Genomic DNA, 12,689 nt, shown 5'->3' on the forward strand with positions numbered 1-12,689 from the left:
ATAATGTTAATAGGACCAGGCGGTTTGACCACGTGATTTGTCTTTTTTTTCGATTTTTTTTTATAGATGTCAATGCTTTTTTTTGCTAATTTTTTCTGATTTTTTGGCTACATTGGCACGTCATTTATAATAGAATTTTTTCTCTCTCTTTAATTTTTGTCAAAAACATTCTCACTCCCAAAGTAAATACGTTCTAAGACCACTGTGGCTGTATATGGAATTTGAAAAAAAAATGAGAAAACATAATAAAAAAATAACCAAAAAACGAGGGTAATTTCGGCCATTGAACGAAAAGAAGCGAAAAAGACAAAAGCATATATTTTGGCCAGAACTTCTGCCAAGCCGTCCTCAGTGAAATAAAAAAAAGAAGAAAAAAGTGTACTGCAAGAGAGCAGAAGAAACACTGAATCAAACTGATAAAAACCAAGTCAGAGAAAATTAAAGACAATTAAAAAATTAGATTAGGCAGAAATTTTCTACTGAATGATTAAGTTAGCTTGCCTACTGACCTGGTTTTTGTTATCAACGCGGCCAGAAGATCTTGATATAAAATGAGAAAGAATATTATTTGATTATTTTAGTATTGAGTAATTGAAAACTGGGTTTATAGGTATATCTAAAATATCTCTATTTATAGAAAGATCCTTATTTATTTATTTCCTAATTTCAATTGCCCCCTGCCCCCTAAAAGACTGTGGTAAACCATTTACTGTGGAAATTAAAATTGCCTCATCAAAAAGAACTAAATGATCTGGACGTTCAAAAAAGTGGAGGACCAAGGCAGAATCGAAGTCCTCCTTTTTATTTTTAGATTTTAGAGATTAATCTACTGAAAGCTCGTGCTCATGTAGTTGTTCCCACAGGTGTTGACGGGTTCTGCCAACTTCCCACAAGCACACGGGATTCTGTAAGCGCTACTACCTAGTGTAGCGTGTAGGGTCAGTGTTATCTTTCCACGAATTGGAAAACGCTCAACCTTTAGTTCATATATGGAAGAAGCAGAGCAATTACGCTTCCTTAGATTTTTTAGAAGTTTGTCGCTGAGTCTTCGAATATATAGGCTAGTAAAAGTTTTGTCTTCACTTGTAGGAATGACTAAAAAAAAGAGGATGGGTTCAGTATTTTCTTGGTTAAGCTTGTTTAATCTGATACTTATAATATTCTCAATAAGTTTAATGGGGTAAACATTACAGAATAAAATATCTTTAACATAGTTTTATTCAGAGGCTAAATGATTGTGTGAACAGATTTTTAGAACTCGGTCGACTAAAGAGATAACCGCGCCTCTTTTCACAGAAAAAGGGTGTTTTGATAAGAAATGCAGATAATGATCATTGTCGGTGAGTTTCCTATAGATTCAAGACTAGGAACATATGTTAGGATTAAATCATCCAAGAAATGAAGTTTCCCTGAATCCTCCATCTCCAACATAAATTGAAGATTTGAAACGAAACTACGCACCGCAAATCGTTAAGAGAATCTTGTTCATGTTCCCAAACAGACAAAATATCGTCAACAAAATGGAGCCAAAAAGAGTATTTCAAGGGAAAACTAGTCAAAGCAGAAATTTCGATGGAATCCATGTAGACACTTGCTAAATCGAGAGACAAAATTATTTCCATCGGTAACAATTTGAAAAAAAAAATTATGCCGAAACCTAAATTCTAAGGAAAATTTGCTGCAGAGGCGAACAAGAATCAATATGGTATTGATTTCTTAAGTCTTATAATCCGAACAATTAGAATTATCCTCTAATTCTCTTTATAAAGTCTGTTTACATTTATCGACATCACAAGAAGTGTGCATGAAACTGCATCTAAACCGACGACACCAGAAGTGGAACCCCTGCCCTTACGGACACAAGATTGCAAGTCCAGCGTGCTAACCACTCAGCTAGTATGAGTGTCTTAAAAATAAAGGGAGTGCCTGAAACCACAAAAAGCGTCTTTTTAGAGCCAAACTTTCCAAATCTTCTGAGACGTCCTTGACATCCGATAGGGACAAGGGAATCAACCCCTAAAATCCCCTCATTTGGAAGAAAATAGTTAGATTAAGGCTTCGGATGTTAAGGAGATAATAGTTCACCTTAGATTGCGGTAATATTTTTAGTGTAAAATAAAGATTCACATCCATATACCTACTTACACAAAAACATAAGGCATGGGGGATATCCCTCGAGAGTAAGATTTGTCAAATAAATCCAAAGACCATTGATAAATTAAGGTCCCACGAGTTAAAAATCGGTTTTAGTATTTTACAAACCCCCTCCCTTTCAAAGGGATGATTTTCGAAGCATTGATACCCAAAACTTAAGCATAAAGAACGGGAGAAGCAGCTCCTCTTACCTTTAGGACAAACCTTAATATAGTATCAAAACAGATGAAACATAAATTAATTTTCTTTTTCAGACCATAAAAGTAGAGAGCCATGTTGAGGGTAAAAAACGAACTGAGATGACCCTATATATAGGAGCTACCACCACCTTATATGCCCCCCTCAATCCAGTAATTTTTAGCTTATGATTGATTGACAGTGTATTTATTGACAAAATCATAATTATGATTGTTGAACATCTGGAAGATTGCTTGGAATTTGTGAAGCAAAAGTTCCCTAAATCTACTTCAACATTCATCACAGCCCCTGGCTGAAAAGTCGTACGACTGATTCGGAGAGCTTAGCTCTGCTAGGCCTGAATCTTGCTTACAGCCTAGAACAACTTGTTGAATTAGACACTTACATCGGCCCTCATGGATCATCCAGGCTTGATCTCTTCTTAACTGATCATTCGGATTCCTTTAGTGTTGAAAGCTATCCTTTTGCCAGCGACCGTGTGGCAGTTATAGCTCGTGGAAATCTCAAAACACATCCACCTGTAAAGCACGAGCGGATTATCAGGCAGTATCACCGCACAGACTGGGATGATCTGCGAAACTTCTTATCGGCAAAGCCGTGGAGTACATTTTTAAAGAAGCATCACATAAAGCAGTGGCACTTTACGAAAAAGCGATTACAGAGGCTATTGAGCAATTCTTCCCATCAAAAACAGTAAAAGTCTCATCTCGAGATAAGCCATGGTTCAATGCTGGTTGTAGAAACGCAATCAGGGCAAGAAACAAGGCTCACAAGAAATGGCGTTCAATTGAATCCAACGAGGACCGGACTGCTTTTATTAGCGCTCGAAACGAGTTTGTTAAAGCTATACATCAAGCTAGAGCCATTCACAAGCACAAGTTTATAGACAAACTGAAAAGTGCCCTTGCAAAGCGGTGGTGGAGGGTCACCAAAGAAGCCCTACCGTCATCTAAATAAAAAGCTATTCCCTCGCTTCATGTTGAAGGGACGATGATCCAGTCAGGCCAGGAAAAGGCAGATGTTCTTGCACAAGCCTTTTCAAAGGTCTCCCAAATTGATGAGGACGGAGTCTCCCCTTCCCCCCTTTCCACCATGAACAGATGCAAAAATCACCAGCTTTAACATAACTACTAGGAAGGTATTCAGAACGCTAAGCCAGCTGGATGTCAACAAAGCTTCAGGACCTGACAAGATTCCCAATCTCATACTTAAAAGATGTGCCCCTGAATTGCTGTTTCTCTCGCCTATCTGCATAGAAAATGCTTTGCTGCGGGATCAATCTCGAAAGCCTGGAAAGTTGCTCACGTGGTCCCTATTCCAAAGGCAGAGTCTGACCTTACTCATGTAGGATCGGATCGTCCAATATGTCTGATGTTCTGCGTAGGTAAAGTTTCTGAAAGTGGAATTAACAAGACCTTTACAAATACCTTGAGTCACATCTGTTTTTGGTAGACACACAGTGCGGTTTTCACAGAAAACGGTCTACGTTAGACTTTCTTATTGCACACTATCAAGAGTGGGTTGGACTCCTTTCTTAGGGGCACGATATTTACCTTCCCTTCTTTGACAATGCACAAACCTTTGATCGTATTGCACAAGAGACTTCTCTGCAAACTGAAAGCCTTTGGAACTCACGGTTGACTTTTTGAGATGCTTGCTGAGTTTCTTCGTCAACGATTGCTGCAATTTGTCTTCGATAGCTTCATAACAAAGGAACACCCAGTTTTATCAGGAGTACCACAAGGAAGTATTCTTAGGCCAACTCTTCGTGGTGTTAATAAACGACCCAGGGGATAACCTTGCGGAAAAACCCCACTACTTTGCAGACGACACAACAACAAAAACCTCAACCGCAAAAAACAAAGATCCCAGTGAACCCAATAAGGAGCTTCAGGTTGACCTGGTAAAAATTGAGGCGTGGGCAGATGCATGGCTTGTAAGTTTTAACACATCAAAAACGAAAGAGCTCCTAATTTCTAAGGCGCGTAATATGAGGGCTCATCCTAAATTCGTCTTCGAAGGAGAGGTATTAACGCGAGATTATACACTGGGTCTACTAAAACGTAATTTATCTTCAGAAATCTCATGAACCAAATCAGGAGTCAAGACTATATCACTTCACAGCAAAGTGTTAAAAGCCATCCTAATTTGGAAAAACTTGCTTTCCGACGATTCTATTCTGACGCTTTTCAATACGTACATCCAGTTTGTCTATAACTATACATGTCCTTTCTTTGCTAGTACACCAAAAAGTCACATCGCTCCACTCCAACACATTCAAAATAGAGCAGTGCGTGCAGCAACCTCGGGCAACACGAAAGCTAAAACTCCACAGCTGATCCAGGAACGTTTCGATGAGGCGTCCATGTCGGTTTTCTATAAGTACTTGTATAACCCTCCATCGGAGGAGCTATCGAAGCTCGTTACTGATAAAGCAAAGCCCTTGCGATCAACTCGCCAAAATACAGCTCGTTAGGACTACCTTGAGCAGGGTACTCCCCGCCAAGAATATCTTAAAACGAGTTTCGCCCGGCGATCGGTTGCCACATGGACTAGATTGCCGGCAGAGGTAATCCCGAAAAATCCTTCCCTTGACAAGTTCAAGAGAAGGTATAACAAGTACCTCAGTGTTCGAAAATGAGGTAACTGACAGGACTAGCGGCAAATCATCATTTGTGATGGAGCCGTGAAGCCTGTAATAAAAAAAAAATCATCCATTGACAGTGTATTTAATATTCGATCCGCTATTAAACAGTCTTCGCAAACACAGTAATCGCTTCCGTTTATATTCACTAGTTTATATTTTTTGACAGAGTAGCTTCTCCTGGGGCTAGGAGCATGAAGAAATTTGGTTAGTTTTTTTTCGAAAATGAGAGGTAAGACTGTGTTTGAGAGTAGGAGCAGCGACCCCTCTTCGCAACCGGGCCCCGGTACAGCTATGGGGCAGGCTTGTATATTTGATTCGCATTGTCGCTTAAAAAATAATAAGGCTCTAGGTGCTGATAAGGTGGTAAGTGATTTTCTTAAATATGGTGGCTCGGAGTTTAGAAATAAGTTACTGATGATTATGAATATGATTTTTGAAAAAGGGGAAGTACCAAACGATTTTAGGAAAACCTTAATTAAACTACTTAATAAGAAAGGTGATAAAAGTGAGTGTGGTAATTATCGAGGCATTAGTCTGGTATCTGAAGGTAGTAAATTACTTAGTAATATGATACTGTTTAGACTGAGATATGCCGTTGACAATGTTTTAAGAGAAGAACAGTGCGGTTTTAGAAAACGTAGACGATGTGTCGACCAAATTTTCACTCTTAGGCTAATAATTGAGAAGTGCCTGAGTTATCAAACACCTTTGGTCCTCAGTTTTATAAATTATGAGCAAGCATTCGATTCTGTTGATAGAAGAGCTTTAGTAAAGGTTTTATCCTTGTATGGTATACCAGATAAATACATTAAAGTGATTAGTGCTATGTACGAGAATAACACTACTGCGGTTAAGGTAGGAAATGAGGTTAGCAGCTGGTTTTGTATTAAATCAGGAGTTAAGCAGGGTTGTGTTCTATCCCCCTTTATATGGATTACTTTGATTGTCTTTGTCTTAAGGAGCACAGGAAAGGCAATGGGAGACCACGGAATCAAATGGAGAGGGTAAAGTCTCCTGGACTTAGGTTATGCTGATGATTTAAGCATCCTAGATGGAAGTGTGAGCAAAATGAATGAAGTTTTAGAGCTTTCGCGAGTACAGGGTGCTAGAAAAGGTTAGAAAATTAATGTTAAGAAGACTAAGTCATTAAGGCTAGGAATAAGTGAAGATGAAAAGGGGACGTTGGGTAATGGAAAGATTGATCAGGTGGGCAGCTTCACTTACCTTGGTAGTATTATTAGTAATGATGGTGGGAGCTGTGAAGATGTTAAAAGTAGAATAGCCAAGGCTCAGGGTGCTTTTTCAAGTTAAAAAAAGTTTGGAAGAATAGGAAGATAAGTCTACAAACCAAGATTAGAATATTAGAAGCTACAGTGATGAAGTGGTCAAATACGGCTCAGAAGCATGGACGCTCCGAAAAGCGGATGAAGATTTGCTAGATGTTTTCCAGAGAAATTCCTTAAGGATTGTTCTGGGTACCCGGCTGACTGACCTTATGTCAAACAATAGGATATACGAAAAATATGGTTCAATACCACTCTCTAGGGCTATAATCAAAGAAAGGTTGAGGTGGCTAGGGCACGTTGTGCGGATGAAGGATGACAGATTGCCGAAGATTGTCCTTTTCGACCAACTTCGCTGGGATAAATGGAAAACGAGTTGTCCTCGTCTGGGGTGAGAGGACGTCGCAGAGAAAGATTTAAAGTATATTGGAACTTCGTTGAAGGGTAAAATAAGGGAGGCTTTGAATAGATTGGGGTGGAGGAGGAGCGTGCGTAGCTGTGTTGGCCTCAGGCGGATTGGTGCTGCGGTGAGTTGTTAGTAGTAGTTGTAGTATTGTCACTATCTTCTAACCACTGACAATGTAAGCCTAGTCTTGATGTCATGGCATCACCATAGGTTCGATACAACCACCCTGGGAAAAATACGAATTCTTTCTTAAAGTTTTGACCTATTTAGATCGTTTTTTGGCCAGAAATAACAACATGCCAGTTTTAAGAAAAAACTAAGTTGCCGATTTCGAGGCCAGGCCCCAGCCCTCTGCCCGCGACAGGCTTGGATATATTGATTATCGTTGTCACTTGTCTTCTAACTGCAGATAATGCAAATTTCTTCTCGATGTCATGGCTTCAGGGTAAGTTCGATACGACTTCTCACTGTTGCTGCTCTTCTAAACACAGATTTCATTTATGATTCGATGTATTCATTGTGGTACTGGTTGCCAAATGTCTGCTAGCCGAAGATCTCGCTTGCGCTTCATTTCCATGCATCATTACCTCAGACTTTTTTCCATGCTTTTTACTTTATTTGTTCGGATTCATTAAAAATCTTGTGTTCCAATGCCTATGCCCTCTGAAATATTTAAAACGGGCATAATCATCGTTTTATTCTTTAGTTTCAAGTAATAGGGTAGCAAATCAGCAATTTAGGTTGGATTTAAGAGATTATGTTGTGAATTCAATTCCTCCTTCCTGTTTTTTATTCAATCGTATTTTCTGAAATATTTAAGCTCCACGATAGCATAACTATTGAGTTATTCTTTAGTTTTAAGGTATATTTTCATTTGCAATTCAGTGTGACTTGTTGCTGATTCTTGTTCCATGTCTTTTTCTTTAGCTTTTCAGTCATTTTGCATGTATCATAGATACTAAATATTCATTCCTATCCTTTATAGACGCAAAGACAACACGTTCCTTATTCAATTGTCATTTTCTGCAAAGCAATTTGACATTTTGTGCAATTTTACATGTGCCATAGACAGTTAAAACGACACAACCACTTCTGGAGTGGAAATGAGGAAATTTATGGTCTTGAAATGTAATCATAAATATGAAATCACTCGTATGAAAACTCGAAAAGCTTACGGTATAATTATATCTTCGAAAGCTTCATATAGTTGACTGATTCGGTCCCAGCTATTTTCGGTGATGGTTACATCACATGTGGCGCTTCTTTTTGGGCTCTCTTATCAGATAAGAATAAACGTACGGTGCGTTCTTGTTACTACCGTTTTTTTTTAATTCCTTTCGTGTGTGCCTCCTTAGAAGCGTATCGCAGCTATTAGCAACCGATATAACATACCGGATGTTATAAAAGCCACATACCTGTTTGTTTTCTGAAGAACATGCTTGTTCAGAAAAGACAAGAAAAGTTTTATATGAGTTTAACGGAAAATGATGATTTGCGACATTATTGTCCATTTGTTGTTCTGCTTGTATATATTTGTGCATTTCTTATTTGATTTTTTGTTGTTGCTATCTTTCCTTTTATAACTCGGCTAGTCAGGGACGAATCTCCAGCCTTTTTAATGGGGGGGTGGGGGGAAGGGTCCATATCCGGATAGCAATGGGGCATGGGATAAGTAATAATTTTTTCTCCACAATATTGGGGGGAGGGGGGCAAACGACGTCCCTGCCGCTAGTGACACTATGTCTTTTTAGGGGGGAAATAAAGATCATATATATATATATATATATATATATATATATATATATATATATATATATATATATATATATATATATATATATATATATATATATATATATATATATATACATATAAATATATAAACATATATATAAATGTATATATATATATATATATATATATATATATATATATATATATATATATATATATATATATATATATATATATATATATATATATATATATATATATATATATATATATATAGAAATTAATTGAATGAGGCAAAAATTGTGATTGGGAGACAAGCATTAAAGTCCCGATTTCACATGAAAGCGAAAAATTGTGGTCATAACAAGAGATTAGATGCTGACATAGTCTTTTTGATTTTCGCTAGGGAGGCGGAAATAATCCTGTGAGGTCTTATTCATGAAGGGCGAAAGACCTAAACATTACACAATCGACTCAAGGCACATGAATATGGTCCCATACTATCATGCGTCCTTTTGTATTTATTGGATTTCGTAGGGTAATGAAATTGAAAAGCTGCTATCCCAACTTCAGATATCTCTGGGTTCCGAAATTAGCAAGTACTATCACGATTTTAGATCCCGTTGAGCACTGACTCGTAGAGCACTTTAGATCCCGTAGAGCAGTAACTCGAATACCAAAGACTCGACTTTAGAAAAACAAGAATATTAGAAAAGAAATGAGATGTCAAAATTATACGATATTCTATTTAGAAATGCTTCATTTGCTACTTTCTGAACTTAACTGTTTCAAGTAATGTGCATTCTAGGTATTTCTTCTTTTTTTGAGCACTGAAGACGGCTTGGCGGAGGTCCTTGTCGGAATATTTGCTTATTTTCGCTTCTTTTCTGTCCATTGGCTGACACTGCTTCGTTTTTCTCGGCTATTTAATTTCATTTATCACTTCTACCACAGAGTATGAGTATATTAGAAGAGCGGGAACTGGTACTAGCGTCGGGGAAAAAAAAACTGAACGCATCTAGCACTTGGTGACGCTTTGTATTTTTTCAGTGTAATAATAAGAATAATTAATTTAGTTTGTGTAGTTGGTAAAATTAGAGCAGTAATAAAAACCTGATCTCAATTCCAGACTAAAAAACGATTACAAAGCTTGAGAAAAAGCCAAGTGTCCCAAACAGTAGATGGCGTTGATATTTTTTTTGCCGACACTAGCGCCAGTTCCCACTCTAATAGGCTACCCATATTCTTTGGCTTCTACCATTGACAAAAAAAAAGAAACTATTCATTCTGGGTTTGGTATCACAGAAGGTACACACACTAAGAGGAATTCAAAATTTTAATCATTTTGAAAATCATACTTTTACTTCCAAAAAGTTTTCACATGATCGAAAATTTCAGTTGAAAAATACATTAAAGCGATAAAACAAAAATCCTGTTCAGCCAGTGGTCTATTCTTTCTCGATTTCTTTTTCACCTTTGCTTTTGTCATATTTGGGGGGATGTTCCAACATTTTATCAATAATACCAAACTCACGAGCTTCGCCGGGACTCATAAACTTGTCTCGCTCCATGCTCAACTCTAGAAAAAAAAAAAATCAAAATTTAAATAGACCAAATATTAGATTAAATAATTTCTTAGACCAAGCTGTCTTTCTATCTATGAACAAATAAAAATATATAAATAACAGTAAAACTTTTAATAAAGTCAAAAAGGATCCAAACATTTCAGCTTCACGTTCGGAAACCTTTGTGAAAAAAAAACAGAAGAAAAACTAGATAAAACACACATGCACAAAAATAATACATGAAAAAATCAATACGAAAAAAAATGAACGCCACTTTCAATACGATCAAATAGCTTCAATTTCTAATGAAAAATTTAACCATCAATGGAATGGTAGAATTTGGTGTTGTTGGGGTCCCACCCCTGTTTCTTTTTCTTTCAGATAAATGACCTGTTTTCGTTTTCTTAATTACATTTTCTTATAGTATAATTTTAAACTACAGGTTAAAGTACGTTGCTAATCAATAGAGGTTTTGCAATAAGTAAGGCTTTGAATTAAGTTCTATTTTCGTGCTTCATGGTTTTGGGTGTCATTGAAAGATAAATCTAAGAGGTATAATTGGGTTTGAATGGGGATGTAGCTGATTGGCTGGGCCAAGGGAAAGTCCACCCATATGAACAGTTGTGTGAAAAATATTATTTTGTTTTAGTCTGCGTTTTGACCCCATTCGGGGATTGGAAGAATACAAGTAAGGTATTTTCTACAAACTGTATACTAGTTTCCGTAACCCAGGCAGGGTAGGAATAGAGCTACGAGGTACCGTCATTATTATATTGACAGGGAGGTTTGTTACCTCCAAGAAGAGAGTTAAAGAGATTTTCTAGCCATAACCCAAGGCGGGTACATTTGGCTTTAGAAAGTGGCCATTTGACCACTCGATCGCGTTATCATACCCTGGGACAGGGTATACTATAAATCGGGTAGTACCAAAACCGATATTTGCAGAACTGGTGTGGTAGACACAGGCATAGCATTATAATTTGGGGCCGGGGCTTTCCCCTGCAATAAGTGGTGACACCCGTATATTGCCACGCCAGTGGCATTGTGCCCTACCGGTATAACATTCCACGAACATTGGTGCCAGGGGTAGCTAGCACTACGAACAGGTGTGTATACACATCATCTACTTTGGCAATAAAGTTTTAATGAGTTTTATTATTTGGATGTCTCGGCTCTCTTTCATAATTATGTTATAATTTTGTTTGCATATTTTTTGGGGGATAAAAATTATCTTATTTATCTTTTCTTTGCATTTCTCCCACGAGTTAAACCAATCTTTATACAGTCGGCCACTTGTTTTTTATTTAAACAGCCCCTCCCTCCCAATCCAAAGGTGGCCTGGAATAAAAACCAGCGTAAGGAATTGAATGTGTCATCCCTTTTCCTCACTTTCTATAACTCGAATCAAAACAGATTCCGTAGCTATTTTTCAAAACATTGGTGATTAAAATTAAAAAAAAAATTTAATTTATATTGGTTACTATGCCTAAAAATGTGTTCCTAGTCCGATTGCAGATAGATCAATAGGGCTTAAGTGTAAGAGGAAGTTTTTTTTAATCTATTTTCTCGATCATTTTTTTGCCAGGAATCTAAATGGGTTTTTAGAATACACTAGTACACATAACGTATAAAAAAAGCTTTGTTTTGTCTTTTGGTATTCTTCATTTTTTCGTTCTTTGTTTCTTCGTAAAACAACAATCTAAAATCTTTACGTCCCCCCTCTACTCGTCCTCCACCACTTTCCAAACCTCTAAAATAGTTTCCAACAAATAAACAAAATATCTCGAATTTACCGGCTTGGAAAAAAAAGAAAAAAAAAACAATCCCCCATAATTCATAGAAAATTTTTATATTTGAACATAGTGAACAAAATTACAAAAGTTCCGTCGGGAATTCAGAAATTCGTCGGAAATTATTGAGAAATTCTATCAGGTCTAGCAGAATATAAAGAGGGTATTAACCGGAATAAATAGAAAGGTCTACTAGATAAAACAATGGAGCTTTCGAGTAAGAGGATTTTTTTTTAATCTTATATCTGGATCTTTTTTTTTTGCCAGGAATATAATTAGGCTTTGAGACTATATTGACTACATTAGATATGACGTATAAAAAAGAAATCAAACAGTTCGTGATAACGAACTGTAAGTAAGGAGCGACCCAGCTCATTACTCACCAAAACTCTAAAAAACGGAATTTTGATACCAATGAATACATCAAAAGAATTGGATTTTATGCTGATTTCAAACATAAAAGGTTTATCAAGTTTAGTCTTATCCATCAAAAGCTACAAGCCTGAGAAAATTTGCCTTATTTTCAAAATAAGGAAAAACACCCCTTAAAAGTCATAGAATCTTAATGAAAATCACATCGTTAGATTCAGCGTATCAGAGAACCCTAATATAGAAGTTTTAAGCTTCTATATGCAAAAATGCGGAATTTTGTATTTTCTGCCAGAAGACAGATCACGGATGCGTGTTTATTTGTTTTTTTTTTCTTTTCCCCAGGTGATAATATTGACCCAGTAGTCCTATAGTATCGCAGGAGGGCTCATTTTAACGGAAATTAAAAGTTCTAGTGCCCTTTTTAAGTGAACCAAAAAATTGAGGGTAACTAGGCCCCCTCCCACGCTCATTTTTTCCCAAAGTCATCCGATCAAATTTTGAGATAGCCATTTTGTTCAGCATGGTCAAAAATATAGTAAC

General features: G+C 37.0%; 1 protein-coding gene across 5 annotated transcripts in view; it reads right to left on the reverse strand.

The window, feature by feature from the left end:
- Positions 1–9,740: 9,740 nt before the first annotated feature.
- LOC148940204 (uncharacterized) overlaps positions 9,741–12,689 on the reverse strand; it is a 59,443-nt gene continuing 56,494 nt past the window's right edge. For all 5 annotated transcript variants that reach the window (XM_089105797.1, XM_089105799.1, XM_089105798.1 and 2 more), the window contains exon 6: positions 9,741–10,001. In XM_089105797.1, coding sequence (XP_088961923.1) covers positions 9,871–10,001 — 131 coding nt within the window. In that variant the 3' untranslated portion in view covers positions 9,741–9,870. The remainder of the gene's footprint in view (positions 10,002–12,689) is intronic.

Source organism: Artemia sp. Qi Xiang Cuo, chromosome 20, assembly GCF_049724085.1.
Source record: "Artemia sp. Qi Xiang Cuo chromosome 20, ASM4972408v1, whole genome shotgun sequence".
Classification (NCBI taxonomy): Eukaryota; Metazoa; Arthropoda; class Branchiopoda; order Anostraca; family Artemiidae; genus Artemia; species Artemia sp. Qi Xiang Cuo.